This window comes from Lycium barbarum, chromosome 3 (genome assembly GCF_019175385.1).
Source record: "Lycium barbarum isolate Lr01 chromosome 3, ASM1917538v2, whole genome shotgun sequence".
Taxonomy (NCBI): Eukaryota; Viridiplantae; Streptophyta; class Magnoliopsida; order Solanales; family Solanaceae; genus Lycium; species Lycium barbarum.
The window spans coordinates 121394465-121421316 of NC_083339.1; the positions used below are offsets into that span (position 1 = coordinate 121394465).

General features: G+C 35.2%; 5 protein-coding genes across 9 annotated transcripts; 2 read left to right on the forward strand and 3 right to left on the reverse strand.

Moving 5' to 3' along the window:
- Positions 1–637: 637 nt before the first annotated feature.
- On the forward strand, positions 638–3381 carry LOC132632118 (pentatricopeptide repeat-containing protein At2g13600-like). The gene has a single exon (XM_060347951.1). It carries the CDS (start codon positions 755–757, stop codon positions 3302–3304), a length of 2550 nt encoding a protein of 849 aa, XP_060203934.1. The 5' UTR covers positions 638–754; the 3' UTR covers positions 3305–3381.
- On the reverse strand, positions 3288–15101 carry LOC132632119 (uncharacterized). 4 transcript variants are annotated; one of them, XM_060347953.1, is made up of 6 exons: positions 14709–15093; positions 9022–9227; positions 8638–8736; positions 8211–8284; positions 4559–4678; positions 3288–3731 (listed from the first exon to the last, which is right to left on the reverse strand). In XM_060347953.1, exons 1-6 carry the CDS (start codon positions 15076–15078, stop codon positions 3506–3508), a joined length of 1095 nt encoding a protein of 364 aa, XP_060203936.1. In that variant the 5' UTR covers positions 15079–15093; the 3' UTR covers positions 3288–3505. The 4 variants fall into 4 exon arrangements, 3 of the variants coding, with proteins under 3 accessions (XP_060203936.1, XP_060203937.1, XP_060203935.1); XM_060347954.1 differs by lacking the exon at positions 4559–4678; XR_009579254.1 differs by lacking the exons at positions 3288–3731; positions 4559–4678; positions 8211–8284; positions 8638–8736; positions 9022–9227 and adding exons at positions 9803–10832; positions 11216–13644 and having other exon boundaries at positions 14709–15101.
- Positions 15102–19005: 3904 nt separating this feature from the next.
- On the forward strand, positions 19006–19779 carry LOC132631217 (probable WRKY transcription factor 15). The gene has a single exon (XM_060346812.1). It carries the CDS (start codon positions 19006–19008, stop codon positions 19777–19779), a length of 774 nt encoding a protein of 257 aa, XP_060202795.1.
- Positions 19780–20445: 666 nt separating this feature from the next.
- On the reverse strand, positions 20446–22483 carry LOC132632121 (protein yippee-like At4g27745). 2 transcript variants are annotated; one of them, XM_060347958.1, is made up of 3 exons: positions 22326–22483; positions 21589–21732; positions 20446–20822 (listed from the first exon to the last, which is right to left on the reverse strand). In XM_060347958.1, the coding sequence occupies exons 2-3, from the start codon at positions 21679–21681 to the stop codon at positions 20595–20597; spliced, it is 321 nt and encodes a 106-aa protein (XP_060203941.1). In that variant the 5' UTR covers positions 21682–21732; positions 22326–22483; the 3' UTR covers positions 20446–20594. The 2 variants fall into 2 exon arrangements, with proteins under 2 accessions (XP_060203941.1, XP_060203939.1); XM_060347956.1 differs by lacking the exon at positions 22326–22483 and adding an exon at positions 21870–22289.
- A 1034-nt stretch (positions 22484–23517) lies between these two features.
- On the reverse strand, positions 23518–24182 carry LOC132632120 (protein yippee-like At4g27740). The gene is made up of 2 exons (XM_060347955.1): positions 24005–24182; positions 23518–23914 (listed from the first exon to the last, which is right to left on the reverse strand). The coding sequence occupies exons 1-2, from the start codon at positions 24101–24103 to the stop codon at positions 23690–23692; spliced, it is 324 nt and encodes a 107-aa protein (XP_060203938.1). The 5' UTR covers positions 24104–24182; the 3' UTR covers positions 23518–23689.
- Positions 24183–26852: the final 2670 nt, after the last annotated feature.

Consider the following 26852-nt stretch of genomic DNA (forward strand, 5'->3'; position numbering starts at 1 on the left):
ACGCACAAACGGTTCCTTTCACGCACAGATTCCGTGCGTGAAACCTACTTTTGTAACTTTTTTTTTTTTTGTGTTATTTTGATTCCAATTTTTTTTTTTGTGTCACTTAAAACGCGGACTCACCTTTTCAGTATTCGCGAGACGGGGTGCAACAAGAAGTGATCAAGATGTAGCATGCCCAAATTACAAAGAAGTTCCTCATCGAAAAAAGATTTGAGATTTTTCGGGTCCCTGTTCAGTCGTAGAAGGCCAATCACATGGCGAACTGGCCCAATCGAGCCCCATCTTCTTCTTTAATTTGAGATTTTTTAGGCGGCTTAAAAAAATTTTTTTTTTTTTTTTTGCGGATTGTCCTTAAAAGGCACTGGTCTTTAATTTTTATCCCTCAAATTGCTAGTTTTTAATTTTTGGCTCTTCGCCTAATATGAGATTTAAAGTTCGAACACCAGATCAGTTAAAAAAAAACTCAAGGCAGAATTTTATAATAAAATTAAGCCTATTCAAGCAAAAACTAAGCCTTAAAACAGAGTTTTACCTTGAAGTAAAACAAACTCTACCTTAAATCAAATCATGTATACACATAACACAATATATTTAGGCAGTACTTATACTGTCTGAAATTTGTAAAAAGATAAAACTAGTGATAGTTTTCAATTGTAGCATTCACTGCTTGTTGTGTACGGTAGTACAAAATTCCTTTTTTTTTTTTTTTAATCCAATTATAATAAATGTGTCCTTAGAATCTAGCCACATTATGCTCGAAATGGTCTCCCTGTTGCAACCCATAGCTCAGCCACCAAGTCATGAGTCCCTTGATTTCAATGCTTCTAAGCTTACCTTTCACAAATCAAATCCACCTCAGCGACGTGAATTTCCACAGCCCATCTCGACGGGCCGGGGCCCGGCCCAATTCTCTCCTTTGGACGACCCTTTAAGTTCAACCACCTATGCTTCAGTTCTTGATTCCTGCAAATGTCCCAAGCTGGGTAAACAAGTCCACGCACAAGCACTCAAAAATGGGTTCAACGGACACGAGTTTGTTGAAACTAAGCTGCTCCAGATGTACGGGAAATGTGGCTGTTCTGATGATGCAGTTCACTTGTTCGACAAAATGCGTCAAAGAAACTTGTATTCGTGGAATGCTCTTCTTAATGTGTTTTTAAGTAATGGGTTTTACGAGGAAGCTTTTGAGTGTTTCGGGCAGGTGAGATTTGAGGAGTTTGAATTGGAGTTTTTCTTGTTTCCGGTTGTGCTGAAGATTTGTTGTGGTTATGGTGGTGCTGAGTTGGGCAAACAATTACATGGTACAGTGATAAAGTATGGATTTGCATCGAATATTTACGTGGGTAATGCCTTGATTGATATGTATGGAAAATGTGGGAGTTTGGATTATGCAGAAAAGTTTTTGAGCAACATGTTGAAGAGGGATTGTGTTTCTTGGAATTCAGTTATTACTGCTTTTGCTGCCAACGGAATGTTAAGCGAAGCGCTTGAAGTTTTTAATAAAATGACTGCTGAGGATCATGTTACTCCAAATTTTATTTCTTGGAGTGCTTTGGTAGGTGGATTTTCACAGAATGGATACGACGAAGAGGCTATTGAAAATCTCTACAAAATGCAAGCTGCTGGATTCCAACCAAATGCCCAAACTTTGGCTAGTGTACTTCCTGCTTGTGGTAGATTACAAATGCTATATTTGGGGAAAGAAATCCATGGATATTTGACCAGACATGAATTGATGTCTAACTCTTTCGTTGTTAATGGCTTAATTGATGTTTACCGGAGGTGTGGGGATATGGATAATGCCCTCCTAGTATTTTCAATGTATTCGATGAAAAATGATGTCTCTTACAACACCATGCTAGTGGGATACTTTGAGAATGGAGAAATTTCAAAGGCTCAAGAGCTGTTTTATCAAATGGAACGTGAAGGAAAGTGTGAAGATATAATTTCATGGAATTCGATGATTTCAGGTTATGTAAACAACTTTATGTTCAGTGAAGCTTTGAATATGTTTCACCAGGTAATGTGGAAGGAAGAAATTGAAGCAGATTCCTTCACCCTTGGCAGTGCCCTTGCTGCTTGTGCAGATATGGGTTTGTTACGGCGTGGGAAGGAGATACATTCTTATGCAATTTCTAGGGGTCTGCAAACAGATCCTTTTGTTGGTGGGGCACTTGTAGAATTGTATAGCAAGTGTCTAGATGTCGGTGCTGCTCAGAAAGCTTTTGATGAAGTAAATGAGAGGGATATACCAACATGGAATGCTTTAATATCTAGCTATGCTCGCTCTGATGACATGGTTAATGTTGAACGCACTCTCGAGAAGATGAAGGTAGACGCATTTGATCCAAATATGTACACTTGGAACAGTATTATTGCTGGCCATGTTGAGAATGCCCATAATGAATCAGCTTTGCAGTTGTTTTCGGACATCCAATCCTCAGGTTTGAGACCTGATATTTACACGATTGGGACCATATTACCTGCCTGCTCAAGGTTAGCGACTCTTGACCGTGGAAAACAGATTCATGCTTATGCAATTAGGTTTGGATATGACTCAGACACCCACATAGGATCGGCTCTTGTGGACATGTATGCAAAATGTGGATGTATCAAGCATGCTAGAATGGCTTATGATAACATTAAAAAGTATAACTTGGTCACGGAGAATGCAATGCTTACTGCATATGCTATGCACGGATATGGGGAGGAAGGAATTGCATTCTTCCGCGGAATACTAGACAATGGATTCATACCAGACGATATAACCTTTTTGTCAGCACTTTCTTCGTGCGTCCATGCAGGAATAATAGAGACGGGGCTTGAATTCTTCAATCTGATGAGATCTTGTAATGTGAAACCCACGTTAAAACACTACACATGCATGGTTGACCTTTTAAGTCGAACAGGTAAGATAAATGAAGCATTGAAGGTCATTAAAGAGATGCCTTTGGATCCTGATACAGTGATCTGGGGTGCCTTGCTTGGAGGCTGTGTTATCCATGGGAATCTTGAGGTAGGTGAAATTGCAGCAAACAAGCTCATAGAGCTAGAACCAGGAAATACTGGAAACTATGTCATGGTAGCAAATTTATATGCTTCTGTAGGCAGATGGGGTGATCTTGCCAAAATAAGACAACTCATCAATGAGAGGAAAATGCACAAAAATCCTGGATGTAGTTGGATTGAAGATAAAGGTGAAATACACGTGTTTGTAGCATGCGATACATCCCATCAAAGAACAGATGAGATTTATGAAATACTAAATATATTGACAACACAAATAAGAGTAGAAAAATAGAAAGCATTGTACTTTTGTATAGAACAAACAATTTACATTCACATTGTGATATTGTAATGTCGCCAGAAATTAACTGATCTTCCTATTGTACCTTCTGGATAGCCTATTAGTCGATCCTTGTTGCAAGGATATCAGTGAAATTGCCACCTCTCTGAGGCTTCTGGACATCACACAAGGACAAAAAATGCTGCAACCTTATAGTCAATAAAGGTCTATGGACTCTAGTACTCTACGGGCTTGAATTTGCAAAGCTGTCAATCTCTGTTCTGGATCAAGGGTTGAACCAAATTGGCTAGCTGCCCATATCAATGATGCAGATTTCTCACCTAGAAATCGCCTTATGTCTTCATGAATTGTTGCCATGGGAGGCCTTTCCCTCCCATTTACATGTCCAATGAGAAGCAGTAGAAATTCTCCACACTTGAGCCTGGAAAAATCAATAATTCTTAGACAATTCAAGCAGAATAACTATGTGAATTCAGGTCTTTATGTCAAGGTTTTTTTTCCTTCTCTGGGCTGAAATGAAACTCTCAGACTTCCTAGGGGGAATCAGCTCCAACTTCATGATGAGAGAAGGAAATGTTGGAAACAGTAGAATTAGCATGCAGGAGGATCTTGAAGCAAAAGAACGTCAATAAAAAATGAACAAAGACAGTGATCCACCCAAAAAATGAACAAAGACTATGATCCACCCTTTAGGGGAATAAAACCTCTCACGCCCGGTTCACGCTAAAATGTTCATACACATATCTATCAGGACTATAATACTTAATAAAGGGATTGTCTTACCCTTAATAAGGCAGAATTATAAGGCAGCGGCTGTCGGTATTGATCAATTTGGTATTGCTGGTAAATGGAAATGGAAATGTTGGTGTAATAGCTCATATAATAGATTTATTGGCTCTAGCTTTCTCATTGATAGAAAGGAGTATAGTACATCTACTCATACTGTCATTAATGAGTTTTGGGATAATTTTTACAGGGAAATAGAAGATAAAAGCAGAGAAAAAGAAGATGCAGCAAGGTATAATAAACAGGTAATGATATTATTGAATGAGTACAAGAAGGATAAAGAGATCATTAATAATACAATTGACATCTCGGATAAAAAATTACTTGAGTTACAGAAGAAGATTGAAGATATAACTACTAAATTCGATGAATATAGTATATTTAATGAAACTCCTAACTTAATCAAACTATTGATAGGAAAGGATCGTATAAGCGCTAAATCCTATTTATATAAATACCTACCTCAACATCTTTATAATAGTACTATAGATCAGTTCAGTCAATATATGCTGGAGGCTATCATTATATATGTCCTGGGGCTGTTGTACAACTGTATTCAAGACTCCTCGGCTGTGAGGGTATCTACATTGTTAGACAAGTTAGACAGCACAGTTCGAACACAGGCTAATATAATCAGCTAATATATCAATAAGAAAAACAAAGTTGGTAGTACAGCAACAAGTAGTCGAGTTGATATCAAAGGTAAAAAATATGAAATAGGTAACGGATTGCTCAAGTTCATGATTGAAAGAAAGTTGATCTATATTGAGAGACTTTCAGCAGACGATAATAAAGCTGTAGTGAAAGAGAAAGGAAGGGTTATTTAGAATCCAATTTATTCGCTGTATGTGATTTTGACTTCAGTCATATCCCATTGAAACTCAATCTTCCAATGGTTTGCAAGCCATTAAATTGGGAACACATATCGGAAAAAAGATTTCGTTTTGACTTTGAGCTAAGGAAGCCTTATGTGTTATCGGATATGGTAGGTGGTTACTTAAGCTGTCCTACCTTAGATATATATAACAGTTTTAGTCCGATATCATCCTTAAATAATAGATTTAGTCCGATATCATCCTTCAATAATAGGTTTAGTCTCATATCATCCCGTAACCTAAGCAATTTCAATATAGAATTAGATGATGATAGGTATAAGGAAATGTGCAACATATTGAATGGGCTTCAGAAACAAGGATTTCAGATAAATCCTAATATATTGGAGTTCATTAAGAATCATCGTGCTACTTTAGAAAAAGTAGGTCTTCTTATGCCAGGAATACTAGCACACGTTAATCTGAATGAAGTCTACGATCTTATGAGGAAATCTTATTTCCAGAATAAGGATATAAAGAACGTTTGTAGCCTTAGTTATCTCGTAAAGGAATTAGCTAATAGGGTGCAGACAGCTAGGTATGAAGATCTCATAATCAGGCTAGCTCCGCATACGAGGGTTATGTCTTTTATCTGCCTGCCTTTATGGACTTCCGTGGTAGAATCTACTGCAGTGATATCTTGCATTTTCATGAGCGTGATTTAGCTAGAAGTTTAATAGTCTCTGCCTACAATAATCAACAAGGAATCAACCAGTCGGCTAAGGACATAGTAGCCACATCAGCTGCCTTTAAGAAATTCCATCTTTATAATGATGCTCTTAAATGGTATAAGGAAAACCAGAGTTTGATCTATGCTTCTGATGAGAGTTTAATATGCTTCGCTAAGGGTGCTAGTGATCCATTTCAGTTCATAGCCAGTTCAAGAATATAATAGGATACCAATAACTCAAGATGCTGCTGCCAGTGCTTATCAGATCATGAGTTATTTATTGCTTAACGAAGAAATGGCTAGGAGAACGAATCTTATTCCCCACCCTGATGGGAAAATACAAGGTGCATACATGTACTTGCTCCATGATTTTAAGGAATTTTTGCATCATCGAATAAATGATAAATTACAGATGGAAATCATTGAATCTAAGTTAGATAGAAGGCTCATCAAAAGTCTATTCATGCCATTGATCTTTGGGAAGACATTGAACAGCATGGAAAAGGATATTAGGCTAAAATATGGTGAATTACTTAGTCGAAAGGATAGCTATAACCTCACAAAACTTAGCAATGAATTTTGGATACATAAATATCCAGACATAGTCGATTTTATGAAGTGGGTTTTGTTCTGTAATGGATAGAGCAGTTGTCTATAGTGTACCATATTTCACTACAAAACAGGATCATATGTCTTTCGTAAAAGAAGAGATAATGGTTTATGAAAGGACTACCAAAAAGAGACGACGGGTTACTCTAAGTGTACCTACTATGAATAGGGATAAGCGAAAGACTCAATCCTCAGCATGGGGCTTATAGACATCTGCATGACCACCATAATAGCCACGCCTAATAAAGGTGTCTTGGTTCCTTGTAGGTAAATGAATACGAAAGGCCTCATCATCCAAATAATTCTGACGAAAGATTTTAAGGGAAAGCGATGACAATGTCATCACAATCACGATATCAGTATGATACTTTTCCCAAATATCTCTTGGGCCTTCGACATCACTCCATCTAAGAGAAGGATATCTTGTCGAAGATAGTTTATCAAATCCTCACTGATAGTTTATCAAATCCTCACTATGACCCTGAAGATTAGACACTTCCAATTCAGAATGTTGGACAGAACCTTTGGAACCTAATTCAGGACATAATGTCTTTCCCAATGCTTCAAGAGTGCTAGGGAACAATAAACATGAATCTCTGAAACGTAATAAGAGCTTACATCAATATAGACTTTCAACTCGTAAAGTTTATGATTCCTCATCAATGTTTTAATTCTATACTTATTACCACGATCAGCATAATACCTAAGAACGATAATTCCATCAAATCGGGCAAAATTATGGAAATAAACTGTTTGAAGACGAGATTTTTTATTAACATATATTTCCAAATGTGATAGAAAATCAAATAACATTTTATAACTCCTATCTTCAAAGTTAGGATAGAAAGGAATGTGATTTTCACTGAAAAAGGTTTTGATAGAATATGACGGTATGGAAGTCAGATCATCACCAGGATTCACCACTAAGTAACCAGCAGCGTAAGGTACATGAACACTATTGACTAGTATAGTCTCTATATCGGCAACCATGAAAGAACTACATTCAGTTCCCTTACCTTTGATTGCGTTTATTTTAGTGGGAATACAACTTCTTTGATACTTCAGTGATTTAACATCTGGTAGTTCACAACTTTCCATTTCTGACTCCATAACTTGGTTAATATGAGTAAGAATATCTGATGATATCTCATTAGGAAAGTCTATTAATTGAGGGGAATCCTTTTTATCATAATACATACGAATAAAGATACCTTTAATCACAGCATCCTGATATTGCTCACCATATAACTTCACTAGTTGCTCAATCATCACATATATCATCTTTTTTGGAACACGATTACCAATTTGATCACACAAAGGAATGGCCTTACCTAAAGTAAATGAGATATCACAGGATGATGGTAATTGCATTGTATATCCGATAGTAAATTTCAAATACGCAGAACCAAATTGTAAGCATACTGCTCGAGTAATTGTATGAATGCTAATGTTAAAACTTCACAATCAATAGCTCTAGGGTATGGGTATAAAAATTCCATTGAAGCATAGATAGAACCAGGAAAAATCTCTTTCCATCTAACAGAATCAATGCTACTTCTTAAACGTTCCCAATATCCATGAAAATCATAGGATAAAGATGAATAAAACCTATTAGGAATTCGATCTTTTCTCCTCCATGCTGACGTACTATACGGAATTATATCAATGAGAAAGCTAGAGCCAATAAATCTATTATACGAGCTATTACACCAACATTTCCATTTCCATTTGCCAGCAATACCAAATTGATCAATGCCGACAGCCGCTGCCTTATAATACTGCCTTATTAAGGGTAAGACAATCCCTTTATTAAGTATTATAGTCATGATAGATATGTGTATGAACATTTTAGCGTGAACCGGGCGTGAGAGGTTTTATTCCCCTAAAGGGTGGATCATGTTAGAATGCCATGCACATTGCAAGAGATTTTATCAGAAAAAACGAGCTTGAAGAGATGAAATACCTCAATTTTTCATCTACTTGTTTGTCTCTAATCAGTATGGCAACTTCCTCAATGCCATTGCAAGCCTCGAAATCCTAGTGCAGCACCAGCCAGTGGATTAAAATATTGGCTTAATTACTAAAAGAAGGAATCAATAAAATAAACAAAGTACAGATCATCTAAGGATAAAATAGAATGGAACTGCATAAATCTTGAATTGTACCTACTTCTTCAAAACCACAAGTATTTTTCATCTTGTATCCTCCAGTTAAATGAGGAAACATATCCAGATGTGGCTACTTATTAACACTGTTTTGGATGATTTCCCCAATGCTAACTGAATATAGAAAACTTCTCATACCAAACTCTTTTTCAAATGAGTATTACAGGTAAAAAACTGGTTCTAGATCACTTTTGTCAATAATAAGTCAAAAGAAAAGATATCTACCGCCTGATTGGCAGATGAATCCAGCATTATAGCAATTAAAGCATCCAAGCATGCTCCCTGTCCTAGTACCCCTCGAGTCGACAATATGTTCATCAACACCTGCTTATTTCCAACCAAGTTAAACATGTCATCGTTTTGAATTGCTTATTTTCATGAAACCGTAAATTATGAGGGCATAAATAATCTCCAAAGGTAATGGATCAAAAACAGAAAGCTAAGCTTCAATTCCAACTACAAAAAGTAGCTGCAAAAATGTCGGGGTACAAATAATTTCAGAATCATTTGAAGAAGCTTATGGTTTCCAGCTTACTGGGCCATGATTAGAAGAAGAAAGGCATCAGATCAGATTCTGGTGAGAAGATAAGATGAACAGGGGAACTTTACCGGGATTGCCTTGTATTGATGGGCCAAAACATTACTCTCGCAATGAATCAGACAACAACCTTCCAGCACTCGAAGCGCTAGGGAAACTTCAGAATCAGTTGACGGGCTGGTTATTTCCATAGGTTCCACAGTAAATATGTGGTCTAGACTGGTAACATGCTGGTCCTCCATATCTCTTAAGGAATGTTTGAAAAGAACGGGAACCACTGTTGCATAGATCATGGTTAATAACCTGTCCATTTTCTAAATTAAGCAAAGTAATGTCGAAGTACATATTCTCATTATATCCATATAAACCGGCATCAGAATCATGAAAATAAGAACTATACTACTGTAAGTTTCAACCATATAACAGAAACTGGAAGCTTTTAACCCAAAGAGTCACAGAATAAATATCAATGGCGAATATGATTGTACACAAAAGGCAGAGGTGTCAATGCCCCTAAAATTACAAGATTAATAAGCTGTTATTGCACTTCACAGCTAATTGTGGCTTCATCTGTATTCAGCTGAAGTTTCAGACACTTTTCAAATGGGAACAAGTCAGAAAAGACAACGTCGTTTGAACTGGAAATGAATTGAACAGGCTACCCTTACATGCAAAGACCAATTTTAACATAAAAGAGATACAAGAAACTTCATAATAATAAACTGTAAGTCCTTTTAGTTCCAATTATACTTCAGAAGAAATTGTAAAACCTCTGAGTCTGTAACGATTCCCACGTCGGAATCGTCATGAAAGCATAAAGTAATTAAAAAGAGAAAGAGAGAAAAAGAAATAAAAGATAAAATTCAGATTTTCATTCAAGATAGCCCTACAATGTCCTGCTTACAAAGTATATAAAGCAAACATAACAGGGGTACACATGAAAATAGATTATAAAGTGAGGCTAAACTGTAGCAGAAAAAACTAAGAAGGGTCAAACTAGAAATAATAAAACTTAGCCTATATCTCTATTCGCTACATCCGCCCCCCTTATAACAACCTTGCCCTCAAGATTAGGAAATGATTTGAAAATGAAAGGGGAGTCCACCCCACTAATAAGGAGTCCAGTGATGCTTCACTTATTTGCTGATGCATCAATCTTCAAGCTGCTCAGAGCCAAAAAATAATGCTCATTATTTGAACTGGCATCCTAGCCAAACAGTCAAGCCCAAGAGAAGCTACTGAACGCAACAGTGATGTCCTTTCCGATCTAATTGAGTTTGTAGACAGTGCAATACTCTAGTATTCTTCCTATCAAGTCTAGATAAGCATTTGTTCTTCATATCACCAAGACTTTTCAATGTTGTCTTCCCTTGCACTTGCTGAAATACTACTTTAAAACCAGGAGAAACCACAACATCTGCAGGTCGTACTTTGTCCCGATTAACATCAAAATATGATGCTCCCTTCATACAATAACCGCAGCCAGTGAAGTTATTTCGATCATGATTCTGAAAGACTTCAGATGAATTCCCACGAGAGCTCCACAAGGACTTATGAACTTTGCATTTATGACATGAGCTTGTAGCACTTCCTTAAAGGACTCTCTTTCCTTATAAATTTTCCAAAAAACATCTAGTTGTATGTTTCTTGAAGCAATATTTTTAAGAGGAAAAATACTGCTTTGAGCAGCATTGACATGTTGACTAGGATCATGACTTATCCTTCCAAAGCTCGTCATATCATGCTTGAGGCATGAGGATTTCTTTTCTGTAAACTGATCATTGAGCAAGGAAATAACCTTGGCATGATTATGAAACAGGGAATACAAGATAAATGTGCCTCCATTTCCTCTATCAACATTTTCAAGCCCCATGATGATATACTTCAAATAAAAAATCAAAGTTACTGTCCGAAACACAAATGAGGACACCACATTGATTTCAGCAAATATAACTGTATGCACATGAAGTAATAATCTAAACAAACTTTCATAAGGAACTAACTAATTTTTATAGCCCAAGATCATGAATCTGCTCCAATCTCTTCGCTTTTCTGATTGATATATAAAATAATTGAATTAGGAAATCCTCTATTTACTGAATAATAATTTTTTTGTTTACAAAAGAATAAAGTAATCCTTTTGAAAAAGCTCAAGGAATTGAGTCACAATTTCACTCTTACTCCACTCTATTCGAGCAGTACATGTTCTATCCTCCTATCCTGACTACAAGCCATAATGCTACCAAGAAATGACATCTTACTAACCTTCACCACAGTTTCCACCCTTCCTTCCGACAAATTTAATACATCATCTGCACTGATATGCAATTCCAAACCACTCATATCCAGTCGGAAAAGGAATAACATGAGTAACCAAATCACAAGGATAATGGAGAAGACAAAATCAACATGATAGATCATCCGAGCGCGCTCATTTGTAAAAATAGGGAACCCAATGCCACCAGTAACTCTCTTCGTATAGATATAAGGAAGGTAGAAAAAGTTACCAAATCGATCCCCTTGTTGAACACTAAGTAGAAACAGTGAGATATGCAAGTACTCCAACTTCAAATAGCTAAACACATTGGCAGAAAAATAGTGAATAAGAGGCACAACAATGGCTTCAACTATTCCAGCAGAGTGACTAGTCAGGAGAATTCTAACAAGTTCTTTAGCAGTAATAGTGTTTTCCTCCAACTTCCAAACTGCAAGCTGCCTGCCAAGGTTCGGAATTACCACATGCACATCCTTTCCACTTCCAAATTCATTTCAAACCTCTTTGTGACAATTGTATAATTTCCTTGCCACCCGTGGCACGAAAAATACATCTTGAAAAGCAGGTAATTGACAATAATGTGTTAGCCGAATAAGAAATTTACAATGAGAATTGTCTCTTGAAATTTGCCACACTATTGAGTTATGATGATTTGTAGCTGCCACTACATACTCTACATGGATGAAGTCTCGTTTGATGTTGGTCGCACAAAGAGATGGACTTCCAGCATCAGCTGCTACTCAACAAGCAACTGAAACAACATCTGATACCACAAAATCTGTCTTGATAGATTTCGACCCTTCCACTTCCGTTGCCAAAAAAGGTGTACATGGTACAATAATGATCTCAGAATACTTTTCTAGTGAGGCAAGATGATCCACCTTTGAAGCATCAGCTTAAGTTGCTGCCCAATTTAACAATACCTTGGGAAGAAAAAGTCTAGGAGATTGTACCTCGAGTGTAAAGACGAGGTCAGGTGCACCAGTGTCGACATGAACATTATTCCCAGTCAGAATGAGATTTCTAGAAACCTCAACAGCTTGACTTGCATATCCAAAGACATCACTAGTTAGATAGTGAGTAAGGATAGGGTATTTCTTGATCTCTTCCACACTAGCAGTACAATTTGTTGGTTTAGAAACTGCTGCAACAGAATCACCATGTAGATATACTCTTTTAACAGTGGTGAAATTTTCAGTTTGGGCAAATTCCTCAGTCCCACAAAAGTTATCGCAATCAAGAATCAAAACAAGCTCCACATTTGCATTTTTTATTTCATATTTGAAAGTAATGTCCAGATTTCCAACCTCTTCATGAGTTTATACCATATCATTGGAAACCATATTTAGTGAGAGCGAGATAGGATTTACGAGAGAGAATCCAGCTGCTTGCAGTTGCTCGTCATCTAGAACCTCAGCGTCGTCCTTAAGAGAACTTATATCAAACACCTGGTACTCCTTAATTTCTGATTTCCGCTCGCTATATTCAAGTTCAATAGGCTCATCTCCTACACTGTCATCCCAATGTATATCCGTTATATTGATTCCATACATCTGAAGAATTTGATCAAGAACTTGATATTCATTATTTTCTAACTTCTCCTCTTCGGGGTTTCCTGATTCCAATCGCAGCAGTGTTTCTTCTTCTTCCTCATCTCTTTTTACTGATTGAAGCTCATCTACATCAATTTCGTTCTGTTGAGGACTTATATCAAACACTTTATCCGCATCTGGTTCTAACTTTTTCTCAGTGCTACTGGAAGCTAGTTGATTAGCAATTGCCTCTGGATGGGGACAATTGTCAAACACTTGGTCCTCCTTAATTTCTGAGCTCTCATCTTCGACATCCATCAATGTATTTCCACGTTGTATCTCCTCAGCAGTAGCACCGATTTGAACAATTGCACTCCATTTGGCATTGCCACCACCCACGCGAACTCGTCTAACTATCTTGTTACTTGATAGCTTAGTGTTAGCTGGTTGGCGACGAAGTTCATATTTGTGCTTCTTCCTCCAAGCATTCCTCTTTCCACCGGTGGCACATTTTTGGTGCTTAGAGTCTCTTGAAATACCCATGGTTGCTGAGATACACTCAAATCCGTAAGTATTTGGATGAGTACTGAAATCTGCACCACAATACTCAACCCCATAAAGTGCTGGAATAAGATTTGTATGGTAAGCACATTGTTCGGCTGAAATCTGCTGCTCGTTGTAACATCTTTGAACTTCGTACTGACATGGTGAACTATGGGAAGTCCAGGAAAGATGTTGTTTCCATTCTTCCATATGCTGCATTCTTCTATTCGATGTGTCAATAAAAGCTTGGATCTGTTGCTCCAACTGATACGGACCTCCCCCGGAATCCCTATTTTTCTGTTTGTCCGCCATTAACACCGATGAATAGCCGAGAATCATCGGCTCTGATACCAATTGTAACAATTCCCACGTCGGAATTGTCATGAAAGCATAAAGTAATTAAACAGAGAAAGAGAGAAAAAGAAATAAAAGATAAAATTCAGATTTTCATTCAAGATAGCCCTACAATGTTCTGTTTACAAAGTATATAAAGCAAACCTAACAGGGGTACACGTGAAAATAGATTATAAAGTGAGGCTAAACTGTAGCAGTAAAAACTAAGAAGGGTCAAACTAGAAATAATAAAACTTAGCCTATATCTCTATTCGCTACAGAGTCCATCAGAAAGTGATGATAACAGTTCCCAAGTTATCAGTTTACCTAAATTCTCATCAATGCTGAACTAGCATTCCAACTCGAAAAGCTGTCAAACATTTGTTTGTAACCAGAAAACACAGTTGTCCATATAATCATACAAAAAGATTGAAGCTTAAATGAACGACTTATGACAATAATACCTTTTGAAAGCTTCAGAGTTGATACAACACATCGCAGTAAGAAAATGAAATTCAGCTTTAAATTTTGATGATCTTCTAATGAGCTGACATAAAACCTAACCGAGAGCCCCGACGAAGCCAAACCCAATTCCATACGAGTTCATCTGAGGTATATATGATTTTTAAACAAGCAAAACTTCTATTTTCCTAACCTTCCTGTAGCAGCACATTTGTCAGAAGATAAAACAAACCTCAATTACATTTTCCCTAACTTGCAATTAATGTCATTATCAGAATTTGTACACTCACAACTACCCTGAGGCCGACTGATACAACCAACTTTCATATCAAAATTGGTTAACCAATAGGAGATACTCCCTCCGTCACAAAATAAGTGTCACTGTCACCTTAGCAAAAATCACGCCCATTAAGAAATCAATAAATACAATGTGGAGTTTACTAAACTACACTTATTTATTAGATGCTTTTTGAGAACTGATCAATATTAATGCTAAGGGCATAGTTGGAACACATGCCAATTTTTATCTTGAATTCCTGAGGTGACACTTATTTTGGAACGGAGGGAGTAACATTCAATATCGAAACCCTAGGGTGCAGAGAAAGGAGTGTACCTTGAAGATCGGGAATGGATTGGCTGTGACAGAAGAGGTTGATTGTAGTATCGGACTCAGCAACGGATCGGAGAAACTTGAGGATGACACGTAGGCCACGAATACGGAGAAAGGAGAACTCGGCGCGTGCATCACTGAGACCTGAGCGGAGTGCGAGTGTAACCTCCCTGTATAATCTCTGCTTTTCAAGCGAGCTGATTAGCTCCGTTACTGCTGAGGGAGATTCCGTCTGAGATTCAGTGTTGGAATCTTTGCTCCAAAATGGGGCTTTCAGATACATCCTAGCTCCCGTCTTCACCGTCTTCCCACCTCTGTGTTGAAGGGGCAAATTGAATTTCGCCCTCTGTTTTTCCGGTTTTTCCCCTTTCATTTAGCGGAAATGAGAGTTTTTGGTTAAAATTGTATGGTTTATTTTGGTTCCTTAAATATTACTTTAAGTATATTTGATTCCTTATTTATGAGAATAGGTTCATTTTGATCCCTTAAATATAAGGGTTAAGCATATTTGATCCCTTAACTATACTAAAGTGGGGCTCTTTTAGTTCCCCTAATAGAACCCGTTTAAAAAGTAACGGTGCTGAACTCATGTGACACTCCCGTGACCTGTAAAAGGCTAAACTCATCGGATAAAATGTAAAGCATAGTAATGACATTTCTCTAAAAAATGTAACTCATATAAGATATTAGCAAAGCAACTCATAATATTTGGTTGGTAATCAATTCTTAAACGGTAATCTGGCAGCACATATGGAACCGTTACACTTATTTTGGAAGCATGTGAATATAAAGTTATTTTTGTTAAATATTAAAAAAATCTTTTTAACAACTGCTATAAATTATCTTAATTGGTGGAACCACTCCAAATTTTTTCGAAAGCATGTGAATGCAAATTTTAATATATTAGATAAAGTTTCTGCCTGTTTTAAAAAATCAGCTTCTTCTTCTTCCAGCCAATTAAATCTTTCTACGGAGAGGTTAGGGCTTTTTCCGGTGAAGTGTTTCTTCATATGAAGTTGGGGAGAAAGGCGAATGAATTTAGTATTTTTGTCTGATGGGTTTAGCCTCTTACAAGTCACGTGAGTGTCACATAGGTTTAGCACTGTTATTTTTTAAACGGGTTCTATTAGGGGAACCAAAAGTGTCCTTCTGTAGCATAGTTAAGGGATTAAATATGCTTAGCGTTATATTTAAGCTACCAAAATGAACATACTCCCACATATAAGGGATCAAATATGATCAGAGTAATATTTGAGGGACCAAAATAAACCTACTCCCATAAATAAGGGACAATTTTAACCCAAAACTCGCGGAAATGAATTGGGGGGAGGGCGTGGGGGCCGGGGGTGGGGTATTGTGTGGAACATGCTAGTTGCATTTTTATCGTCGTTCATACTGAGAGGTCAAATATTTGGAGTAATATACAGTTAATAGAAAACTACAACTATCATTTAATGCGCTATTAATAAATACGAGGATTTATAATTTTTAAGAAAACTATCACTTATAAAAGAAAAATTCAAGCTCATAACAAATTATATATAAGAGCTTAACTTTTATAAATTGATACTCCATATAAAGAATGTTATACACTTATACTATCAAGAGCTTAACTTTTATAAATTGATACTCCATATAAAGAATGTTATACACTTATACTATCAAGAGCTTAACTTTTATAAATTGATCCTCCATATAAAGAATGTTATACTATCAAATCACATAAAAACACAATATATAATTATAGTCAATGGGTGTAAACCTGAAATAAGGATAAATATTTGCACATGTTAAAATATGTTTTATGGAAGAAAAAAAAAAATTACACTTTAGTAAAAGTAAAATCCAATAAATATGCACTTGTTGATGCATGCAATTAGGGTGATATTGAAATAATTTTCGATACAAAATGACGAAGAATATGTATTTGTATATTGATGCTCAGATTAACATGGTCGGAGCAAAATCGGAAACCCTGAAATTTGGTGGCAATGATGCAAGGCCAAAAAAGTTACCATTGTGTCGCAATTTATGTGATACAGTTCTTATTTTTAGAGTCAAATAAGAAAAAAAATTACCGCAATTTATTCATATGTCTTTAAATATTTTTAAAGGTTAAGGGTCAAAAACACATATGAAGTATCATTTTTTTTTAGTTTCCTACCTGAACTATAAGGCGTGACTTGTGAGAGTTTTCTATTTAAACTATCACTAACTAGTTTGCAAAACACACCTCAACTCTCACTTATACACTTTTCCTACCTGAACTGTCACCAACTAGTTTGCAAAATACACCTCATTAAAAGTGAACTACTGAAAGTTGAAGCGTGTTTTGCAAACCAGTTGGTGATAGTTTATGTAGGAAAAGTGAACAATTATAGTTGAGGTGTGTTTTGTAACTAATTGGTGATAGTTTAGGTAGGAAACTCTCACATCTGATAGCTCAAGTAGGAAACTCAAAAAAAGGTGATAGTTAAGGTGTGTTTTTTTTTTATCATTATCTCTTTTTTAAATTGTTAATTATTGTGACATATAATACTTTTTATGTCGTTTCTAAGCATGTAAATTATTTTTAAAAAATTTAAAGATTGTATGTCCAAATTCACAATCACAATAAAGAAGTTTGACTCTTGAAATTGAAATTGTATTACATAAATTAAAATAGAGGGAATGTAGCTTTTCCCCGATGAAAATGAAACTTTTGGTATTTTAGCCGGAGGTTTGTAGCCTGTTGGACGTAATGAACTTCGGATTTTCAAACTGATGTCTCTTTTTGCCCTTTTTTACCTGGAGTGTGACTGACTTGAATCCAATCATTTCTTTTAACAAATTAACATGTAATGACTAAATTTGTGGCAACCTTTGCAGATGACAACAAATTAAGTATAGTTTCAAACTTAATAAATTTGTGAGAAGATGAACCATAAATAAACTCGAAATTGAATATGATAAATTAGACGTTTCTCTAGCACTCAGGTTCATTTGGTATCAGTTATGCAGATATTATTATCTAGGAACTATTTTACGCGGTAATTGATAATACAAGAATTGTAATGCAATAAATAGTAATAGAGAGGTTATTCCTCAGACCAGGGATCAAGGCATCAAGCCCTTAGCCTGTCCTATTTGTCTAGTGATGAACGAATTAACACGACATATTTAAAAGGGAATGTGTCTTGGTGTATGCTATTCGCAGATGACATAGTATTGATTGACGAGACACGTGGTGGAGTTAACGATTAGTTGGAAGTTTGGCGACAGGCCCTAGACTTTGAATGTTTCAGGTTAAGTAGGACTAAAACAAAATATCCGAAGTGTAAGTTCAGTGATGTAATTCATGAGGCGAAGGTGGAAGTGAAAATCAATGTGCAAGTCATATCCAAGAGAGTAAGCTTCAAGTATTTTGGGTCCATAATTCAAGGAGACTGGGATATTGATGAGGATATCGCACACTGTATTGGAGCGGTAGTATTTTGAATATTTTACCTGCTTAACATATTTCATCATGTTCTTTCTTCTCAATAAATATTTATTCCATTAACGATGAAACCTCTTAAATGTTGGTATGTGAACTCACAAATTCAGCCCATTGATGTAATTAATACAAGGGTAAAATGAGAAAAAGCTAATTAATTTTATCATGTAATTAATACAAGAGTAAAATGCGAAAAAGCTAATTAATTTTATCATGTAATTAATACAAGAGTAAAATGCGAAAAAGCTAATTAATTTTATCTTGGATAAATAAAACAATAAATATTTCGAGACAAGTATTTTTAGTAAGGACGATAAATATTTTGAGACGGAGGGAGTAACAATGAAACCTAAAGTAAATGGATTGGAATGAGCAATATTTTAACCCCAACAACTTAGTTTTTTTTATATGCTATATATAGGGAGTAAGAATTAAGTAAAATAAAATCTAAGAGCAATATTACGGAGTATTAATTCAGCGAGCATGGGAACTTGCTTGCTAGTCAACCCTTTATGAATAAATTCGTAAGAGGTGCATGAAAAATTGACCTTTGGTGGCTCTAACCGTCTGACCGAAAAATATATAATTTCCCAAAAAAAATAAAGTTAAAAAATAATGTATATATTGTTTCTAAATTTGTTTCCATAATCGTTCAGATTTCTTTACATACATAGTTCAAGAATCAAATCCAAAGCAATAAATCTCTTGGCCGCGTATAGAGAACGGACCCAAACAGTTTGTTTAACTCCAGTTTTCAATGCAAACTAAGTCCATAAATATAGAACCCTGCATTAATGAAGCCTTCTCCTACAAGAAAGTTTTTCAATGGCTGAAAACGAAAACGACTGGGATTTATGGGCAGTTGTGAGAAGGTGCTCCAACATGAACAACTCTGTTCATGATGATACAAGAAATTGCTACAACGTTAATACTTCTGTTCTTGTCGATCACAATGTCCATGAGGATCCTACTCATGGTAACTCTGCTAATAACACAAAAACACCAACTCTTCTTCCAGACCAAAGTGATTGTGTTGGTGATTTTAGTGACTCGTTCGCCATGGGAAACAAGCGTTATTTCGGGTTAGATGAAGTTTGCAGTCTTTCCAAGAATTCAAGAATTGAACCCCACAACTCAGAAAACCAAACTGAAACTATTCCAAACACCCCACTGCTGCTTGTAGAACATGAGGAGGAGAAGAAGAGAAACAAGAAGGCGAGATACTCGATGCAAAGTTCAAGTATTAAGGAAGGCAAGAGTGTTTGTTATCGGGGGAAGAGCACTGAAAGATATGAAATATTGGCTGAGAAATTGAGTGAGGCAGATCAATGGAGATGGAAGAAGTATGGGATGAAGCGAACTGGTGGTTCGCCTTTTCTCAAGAGCTACTATAGGTGTAATGAAGTTCAAGATTGTCCGGCAAGGAGACATGTTCAGCAAAGCTCAACAGATTCAAACAAAGTGGTTGTAACTTATAGGGGCCAACACAATCACCCTCCTAACCAACACATTGTGATGGTAAACAGGAGCCATAATGCTGCTGCCCCCGTGGAAGACCCATCTTTTCCCTCTTCTACCTCTACTATGCTATTCAACTAACAAGCCAGTTTTTGCTAGAGAGAGACTGATTTTGTGCCTAAGTCAGTCGGGATTGTTTCTAACTATACTGTGTCTTGAATTAGTCAATGTTGGAACTGAAGTAGGATCTTCTATTTGGAATTTTGTTTGAGAAGAAAAAAGAAATTCCAAATAGAAGATCCTATTGGTAATTTCTAGTGTTATTACTTTCTAATAGTAATCAAGCTTTTTGCTTGGCATCTCTATCATTTTCTAGAATCACTGGCATCTCCTTTGTTCCTAGTAGCACCAATAACTGGACCTAGTAATCAGTTAAACAGATGCTACTCAGAAGCAGGTAAACTGAAACAACCCTGCAAAACTTGAAGGACATCTTTTCTTTTTAAGGGAATAACAAATCCATCACAACATTGTTCACCTATGTTATTTGGTGGTTATGAAGAGATGACTGAAGGTCAAAAAACATGAAGTTGCACTAACAAAAATGAGAAAGTCACGTAAACTCAACCTGTTATTAAATCCAATGCCATTAGATACAGACCCTCTATCTTCACTTATAAGACAAGATGATGCAAATGTCTTAAATTTCTCATGCTTCATTCAAGGACAATTCAACAATCACAAAAGAAAAAAACACTTAAAGATAGTATGGGCAATTGTTTACTAACAGAGTTGCATATCAATGAATTACATGAAACAACAGAAAGTGAAATCTTCAATTGAGCATTTGCAATCTATTCAGTTCGGCATGTTATGTACAGGGATTGATATAGATAGGATAAACATTACTTACATTAAGTATTAAAGATAAAGAATCAACTAGAAATTGGTGGCGGCTACCAATTCTCTTTAACGATTTTAGATTTCTCAAGTATGAATTTCCCTTCCTTGTACTTCTGAGTTGGCTCATAAGCTCGTTCATATTTCCAGCCCAAAACCTCATTGCAATCCCCACAGTGTACATCAGCAACAGTATGAAGACCCGTCATGAGAGTTCTGTCTTCTTTAGCCCCAACCACAATATTCATCACATGAGTAAACAGAAAAGCTCTGCCGTTCCTTCCCTGAAAAGCAATACATTTGTTTTCTTTGGACAAGGCTTAGAAACAAGATTAACACAAATGAAACTAACTAGTTAAGTACAGTCAAACTTAACTATATAAAAGCATCATATATTTGGCTGCTATAGCAAAATGCTATTGTAAAGTACATATAACATAACATGAAAATAGGTTCCAAAGAAAATTGGTTGTTTTAGTGAAATGTTGTTATAGAGATGTCTGACTGTATCATCTGATTCTTGAAGTGCAAAAGAGATTTTTTTTTTTTTTTAATAAGACATAAGTAAAAAGAGAATTTTAGTCCTTCCTTGCCCATTGTCAGCTCAATGTTTATGCTTTGACTAATTCCTGGACTATAAGACACAACAATCACTATATCCCATGAAGGCCGAAATCAAGAAGTGGTAAAACGCATCAATAAGAGTGAGCTGATTCCACCTTATTTTTCCTCATTTCTCATTTGGTTTTCCTTAATTACAAGTTAAGCCCATCCATTACTTTGAGTTCAAGACAAATGAGGGATTTAGTTAATCAAATTCAATTGAAAGCAGTGATCACAAACTAGTGAGAACTCGGAACTAGTACCGAACAATAAGAGATAGACGCAAAGTTTGACCCCAACTGATTCCAAACAGAAGCCATTGCAAACATACTATGACTTAAACCACCATAAATCATCTATATACTAAACACTAACAGAAAAGTACTGTATTTAGATATTAGAATAGCTATAAGTTAACAAGGCACAGATGGATCAAAAATCAATCACCTGAAACGCCTTAGAAATTATATCATCATGAAGAGAGACATGATTTCGACATTTATAGCAGCTGTACAAGCGAGGTCCAACCAATTCATCCATTTGCAAAAATTCTCACTAATCACTTACCCCAGAAACCCAAATGACCAAATCCTACACAAAAGGAGTATCCAAGATAAAATCAACAAAGATAAAAACTTTATACTTGGGGAGCCAAAAAAAAAAAAAACGAAAAAACCAATAAAGCTGCACAGAGAAAGTAGAGCAAAAACAAAAACAATTTTCATTACCTTAAAAGAGAAAATGAGTACAACCCAGAATTCTGCTCCAAAAGGATAACTACAACCCTTGATAGGTTTAACTTGCAGGATTATAAGAGATTTGGATAAAGTACCAATCACGAAACTGGAAAGAAATTTAAGCTGCTGTGACAAAGATAGGATTATTTTTTTTAAAATACGTATAAATCAAGATAAAATATTAGTCAAGTAAAGAAATATATGAATTAAAACAATACAATATGTAGGATATGACAAGAATCTGAGCTGTAAAAACCAACTCACAATTATCAATGAGGAACAAAATCATGTTTGTTAAGAAAAAGCAGAAATGGAAAAAAGAAATTGAGTAAAGGGTTATTATTCTTTGCTTAGACTCACCCACCAGTATAGAAATCGGGGACAGATAAAGATAAAACAATTACGTAGCTATTATTTTAATTATTGCTTTGAATATTATATACTAACCTGTTTAGTGGGGGACTATTTCATAATTGCCATTCTTGATTATGATTAAGGGGTCAGTCAAGAGGATATTTTCCGCCTGGTTTTGAGTTTATTTTGTTGGAAAGAAGACAGTTCCCTGTTGTGTATCATGGCAGCCCTGCCGCCTGTTGATTTTGGGCCTAATGTTTATTGGGCTGAATATATATTTGATGGACAGGACCAACGGTAAAGCCCAATAAGTAGTCCCGTTTAGGCAGCTCTCTACGGCAAGACCAACTTCAGACACGCATGTCTTGAGAAATTTTGCACTTTTTACGTATCGTGAGTATGATTAAATAGTAATCTCAAAATCGGGTATATATGCACTTCGCCCTCTCTAGTTGATAGCTCTTCCTTTGAGAACGTTTACTTTGAATTTTGATTTTGTGTCTATTGATTGTGATATTTCCTTTACTTTAAGTTGCTTTAGATTATGTTCACCTTTTAAGTAAATAAAAGTTTCCTACAATTATCAACACTTTTTTATGTCGAATACATACTTCAGTAATAAAAGAGTGTCATACGTAAAAGTTTAAACGAGTTAGTCACATGTTTTATTAGTGCAACGGATATCGTGAGTTTAAGTCAAATAAAGTTTCAATGTGGAGTATAAATTTATGTGTAAAAATTATAACAAAATAGTAGATATAAATTCATAATTTTAAAAATATAATGGGTTAAAGCTAAAGTTAACCATAAAATTAGATACTGAATACGTATTTGATGACAATCCCCACATTATAATGCAAATATAACTTGACTACTGAGAAAATCAACTCATAAAATAGGATGTGCTACCGAAGTCCATTGGCCTACCGAAAGAAAAGAAAAAAAAAAAAAAAAGCAGGAAAGTTGTGTTTATCCAATTAGTTGTCCAAAACGAAGACCATCATTTTCAGCTAAATTTTGAATCTTATGCCACTAATCAGACCTTCAACAAGTCTCCCAAGGTTGCTTAATATGTCACCTTATCAACACATTTTTAAAGAAAGAGATGGCATATAATTGAGTAGGCCACAAATTAAAATACTTATCATCTCATCGTTATTATCTTGTATATATGCTGATGCCTATATCAGACCTCTCTTCATATTATAACAGTGGAAAACGTTCACGCATAGATCCACAAGGAAATTAAGGAAGTTCTTGTATTTTTAATTACGCTTAATTGCCCTGACATAAACTGCTTCTTGTATATAAAAAAGCTTAACCTTTTTTTAAACAGATCAACACCACGATAATACACAAAGGCTTAAAGGAGTGTTTTTAACACCATTTACATGGCCAGAATTTTATTAAATTTACACAGTAATTCTCGAGCTCTTGTGCATATATATAATGGGTGATCAATATTCCTTAAGAATTTTGGCAATCTCAATTATGAAACGACCTTCCTTGTACTTCTGGGCAGTATTATAAGCTTTAACATACTTCCAACCCAACTCCTGCCCACACTTGTTGCAGAATATATCAGCAACACTGAAGTAACCCGTCATCAGTTGTCTATCTTCTTTTTTCCCCACAACTACATTCATTGCATGCTTGAAAAGGTATGCTCCTCCAGATTTTGCCTAACAAGTTCAATTCAATTGAAGTCAACATAGAATTACTATAAACAAATTAAAGGGATCAAGATTAGTGAACATTTTTTTTTTACTAACCACAAATCGTTTAGAGAGAAGATCATCTCGAAGAGCAATAGGATTCTGGCAAATCCTGCAGCTAAACAAAGGGTGGCTGTAGGAAGTAGCGTCTGCCATTTGTAATTAATAGAACAAAGAGATAATGAGTATATGTATAATTAAGGAAACAAAGAGAGAAGGGATTGAGTCTGATTATATGTGATGTAACTATTTATATAGGAAATGGAACAAGAAATAAAGGGACATGACCCCAGCTGATGTAGATCGCGAGATGCCAAATTCATAGCTTTTAATTTGTGTGTTGAAAAGTAGTACCTTTGCAAGGAAGATAACTTTTCTTCGTGATTGTTTTTGACAATAATTGAGGATGTGGGGTCTATACCCATGTATAGGTAAAAGTCTATTTGCCAAGATGGCTTGCCTGCCAACATTTTGCTTGGGGCCAAACGATTAACGTGATGATTTCTTTTTCTTTTACGTACTTGGGCTCCAAGTTTTTCTATTATATATAAGTGCCCGACAGACACTAACACAACAATAAATACTTGTATCAAAAGTTATATGAATTATACATTTTAATTAATTATTTTTTTATCCCACGTAAACATATGTCAGAGTACTGAATATTTATTCTCTTCTCATGTATATATACACGTATGCACTTTAATTTTAATTCTCCGACACATTTATTTCCTCCGTGCACTTTTACTTGTTTACTTTTGGCTTTTCAAGTTCTTTAAGAATTAATAAATGAAGTACCCCTCCGTCCCATATTACTTGGCCACGATACTAAACTACTTTTTTATCCCACGTGGACATATGTCATAGTACTGAATATTTATTCTCTTCGCATGTATACACGTATGCACTTTAATTTTAATTCTCCGACACATTTATTTCCTCCGTGCACTTTTACTTGTTTACTTTTGACTTTTTAAGTTCTTTAAGAATTAATAAATGAAGTACCCCTCCGTCCCATATTACTTGGCCGCGTTACTAAATTACTTTTTTATCCCACGTGGACATATGTCATAGTACGGAATATTTATTCTCTTCTCATGTATACACATATGCACTTCAATTTTAATTCTCAGACACATATTTATTTCCTCTGTGCACTTTTACTTGTTCACTTTTGACTTTTCACATTCTTTAAGAATTAATAAATTATTTCTATTTTTCTATTATATATCAGTGTCCAAGAGAGACTAACACAGCAATGAATGCTTGTACCAAAAGCTATATAAATTGTACACTTTAACCAACTACTTTTTTATTCCACGTGGATATATGTCATAGTACTGAATATTTATTCTCTTCTTATGTATACACGTTGCACTTTAATTTTAATTCTCCGACACATTTATTTCCTCCGTGCACTTTTACTTGTTCACTTTTGACTTTTTAAATTCTTTATAAATTAATAAATGAAGTACTCCCTCCGTCCCATATTACTTGACCACATTATTAAACTACTTTTTTATCGTACGTGGACATATGTCATAGTACTGAATATTTATTCTCTTCTCATGTATACACGTATGCACTTCAATTTTAATTCTCCGACATATATTTATTTCCTCCGTGCACTTTTACTTGTTCACTTTTGACTTTTCACATTCTTTAAGAATTAATAAATGAAGTACTCCCTCCGTCCCATATTACTTGGCCACAGTACTAAAAATATATGTCAAAATTATTTGTTCATTTACAAAATCAAGATAAAATTAATTAAATCTTTCCCATCTTACCCTCTCCGTCTCATATTACTTGGCCACATTACTAAAAATATATATCCAAATTACTTGTTCATTTATAAAACCAAGATACAATTAATTAAATCTTTCTCATCTTACCCTTAGTAATAAATATTCTTGAAAATAGTCCAATTTTGATTAGATGTATTTATTGGAGGGAGATAGGGGTAAACTAGTAAAATACATATTTTATTTATGATTTTCTAAGGGGCGTGCAAAAGGGAAAGTGGCAAGTAATATGGGACGGAGGGAGTATATATTTTACCATAATATTCATATTTATTGGTGTAAGTCTCAATAGCCTTGGAAAAATGATTTGAAAATGAGTAATTAATGTGAAGGGTAAAATTAATAATAAGAACAAAAATTTCTTTCTCTTGATATGTTAACATGGACAAGTAAAAGTGAACGAAGGAAGTGACTTTTATCCCCATTTTCCTTCTTTGTCAACACTTTAAACTCGAAGAGAGGACGAACAATAGCAATGCAAATTTGTACCAAAAGTTATATACATTGTACACTTTAACCAACTACTTTTTTATCCCACTTGGACATATATCACAGTACTGAGTATTTATTCTCTTCTCATGTATACACATATGCATTTCAATTTTAATTCTCCTATACATATTTATTCCCTCCGTGCACTTTTACTTGTCCACATTTGAATTTTCACGTTCTTTAAGAATTAATAAATGAAGTATATATTTTATCATAATATCCATATTTATTGGTGTATAGTCTGAATAGCCTTAGAAAATAATTTGAAAATGAGTAATTAATGTGAAGGGTAAAATTAGAAGAAGAAATATTTCTTTCTCCTGATATGTCAACGTGGATAAGTAAAAGTGAAGGGAGGGAGTAATTTTTATCCCCGTTTTCCTTCTTTGTCAATACTTTACTTATTTTACTCTCCTTTGCATTCTCTGATTATTGTTTCTTTACATTTATAAAATCTATTACTTTATATTTTCATTTTGGAATTAAAATTTGGTGATTTACGATATAACATATATCTTTCTAATTTTGATTTCTTTATAATGATTCTTTTTATCTATATATATATATATATATATATATATATTTATTTAATTTAATAAAAATATTTT

Excerpts from the sequence above, each read along its gene's own strand:
- LOC132632120 (XM_060347955.1), bottom strand. The coding sequence starts at position 24,103 with ATGGCAGACGCTACTTCCTACAGCCACCCTTTGTTTAGCTGCAGGATT. Across the intron at positions 23,915-24,004 it reads TTCTCTCTAAACGATTTGTG|GCAAAATCTGGAGGAGCATA; the intron begins GTTAGTAAAAAA and ends TGAACTTGTTAG.
- LOC132632121 (XM_060347958.1), bottom strand. The coding sequence starts at position 21,681 with ATGGATGAATTGGTTGGACCTCGCTTGTACAGCTGCTATAAATGTCGA. Across the intron at positions 20,823-21,588 it reads TAATTTCTAAGGCGTTTCAG|GGAAGGAACGGCAGAGCTTT; the intron begins GTGATTGATTTT and ends ATTGCTTTTCAG.
- LOC132632119 (XM_060347952.1), bottom strand. The coding sequence starts at position 15,078 with ATGAAAGGGGAAAAACCGGAAAAACAGAGGGCGAAATTCAATTTGCCC. Across the intron at positions 13,645-14,708 it reads ATCCATTCCCGATCTTCAAG|AGCCGATGATTCTCGGCTAT; the intron begins GTACACTCCTTT and ends AATTGGTATCAG.
- LOC132631217 (XM_060346812.1), top strand. The coding sequence starts at position 19,006 with ATGGCTGAAAACGAAAACGACTGGGATTTATGGGCAGTTGTGAGAAGG.
- LOC132632118 (XM_060347951.1), top strand. The coding sequence starts at position 755 with ATGCTCGAAATGGTCTCCCTGTTGCAACCCATAGCTCAGCCACCAAGT.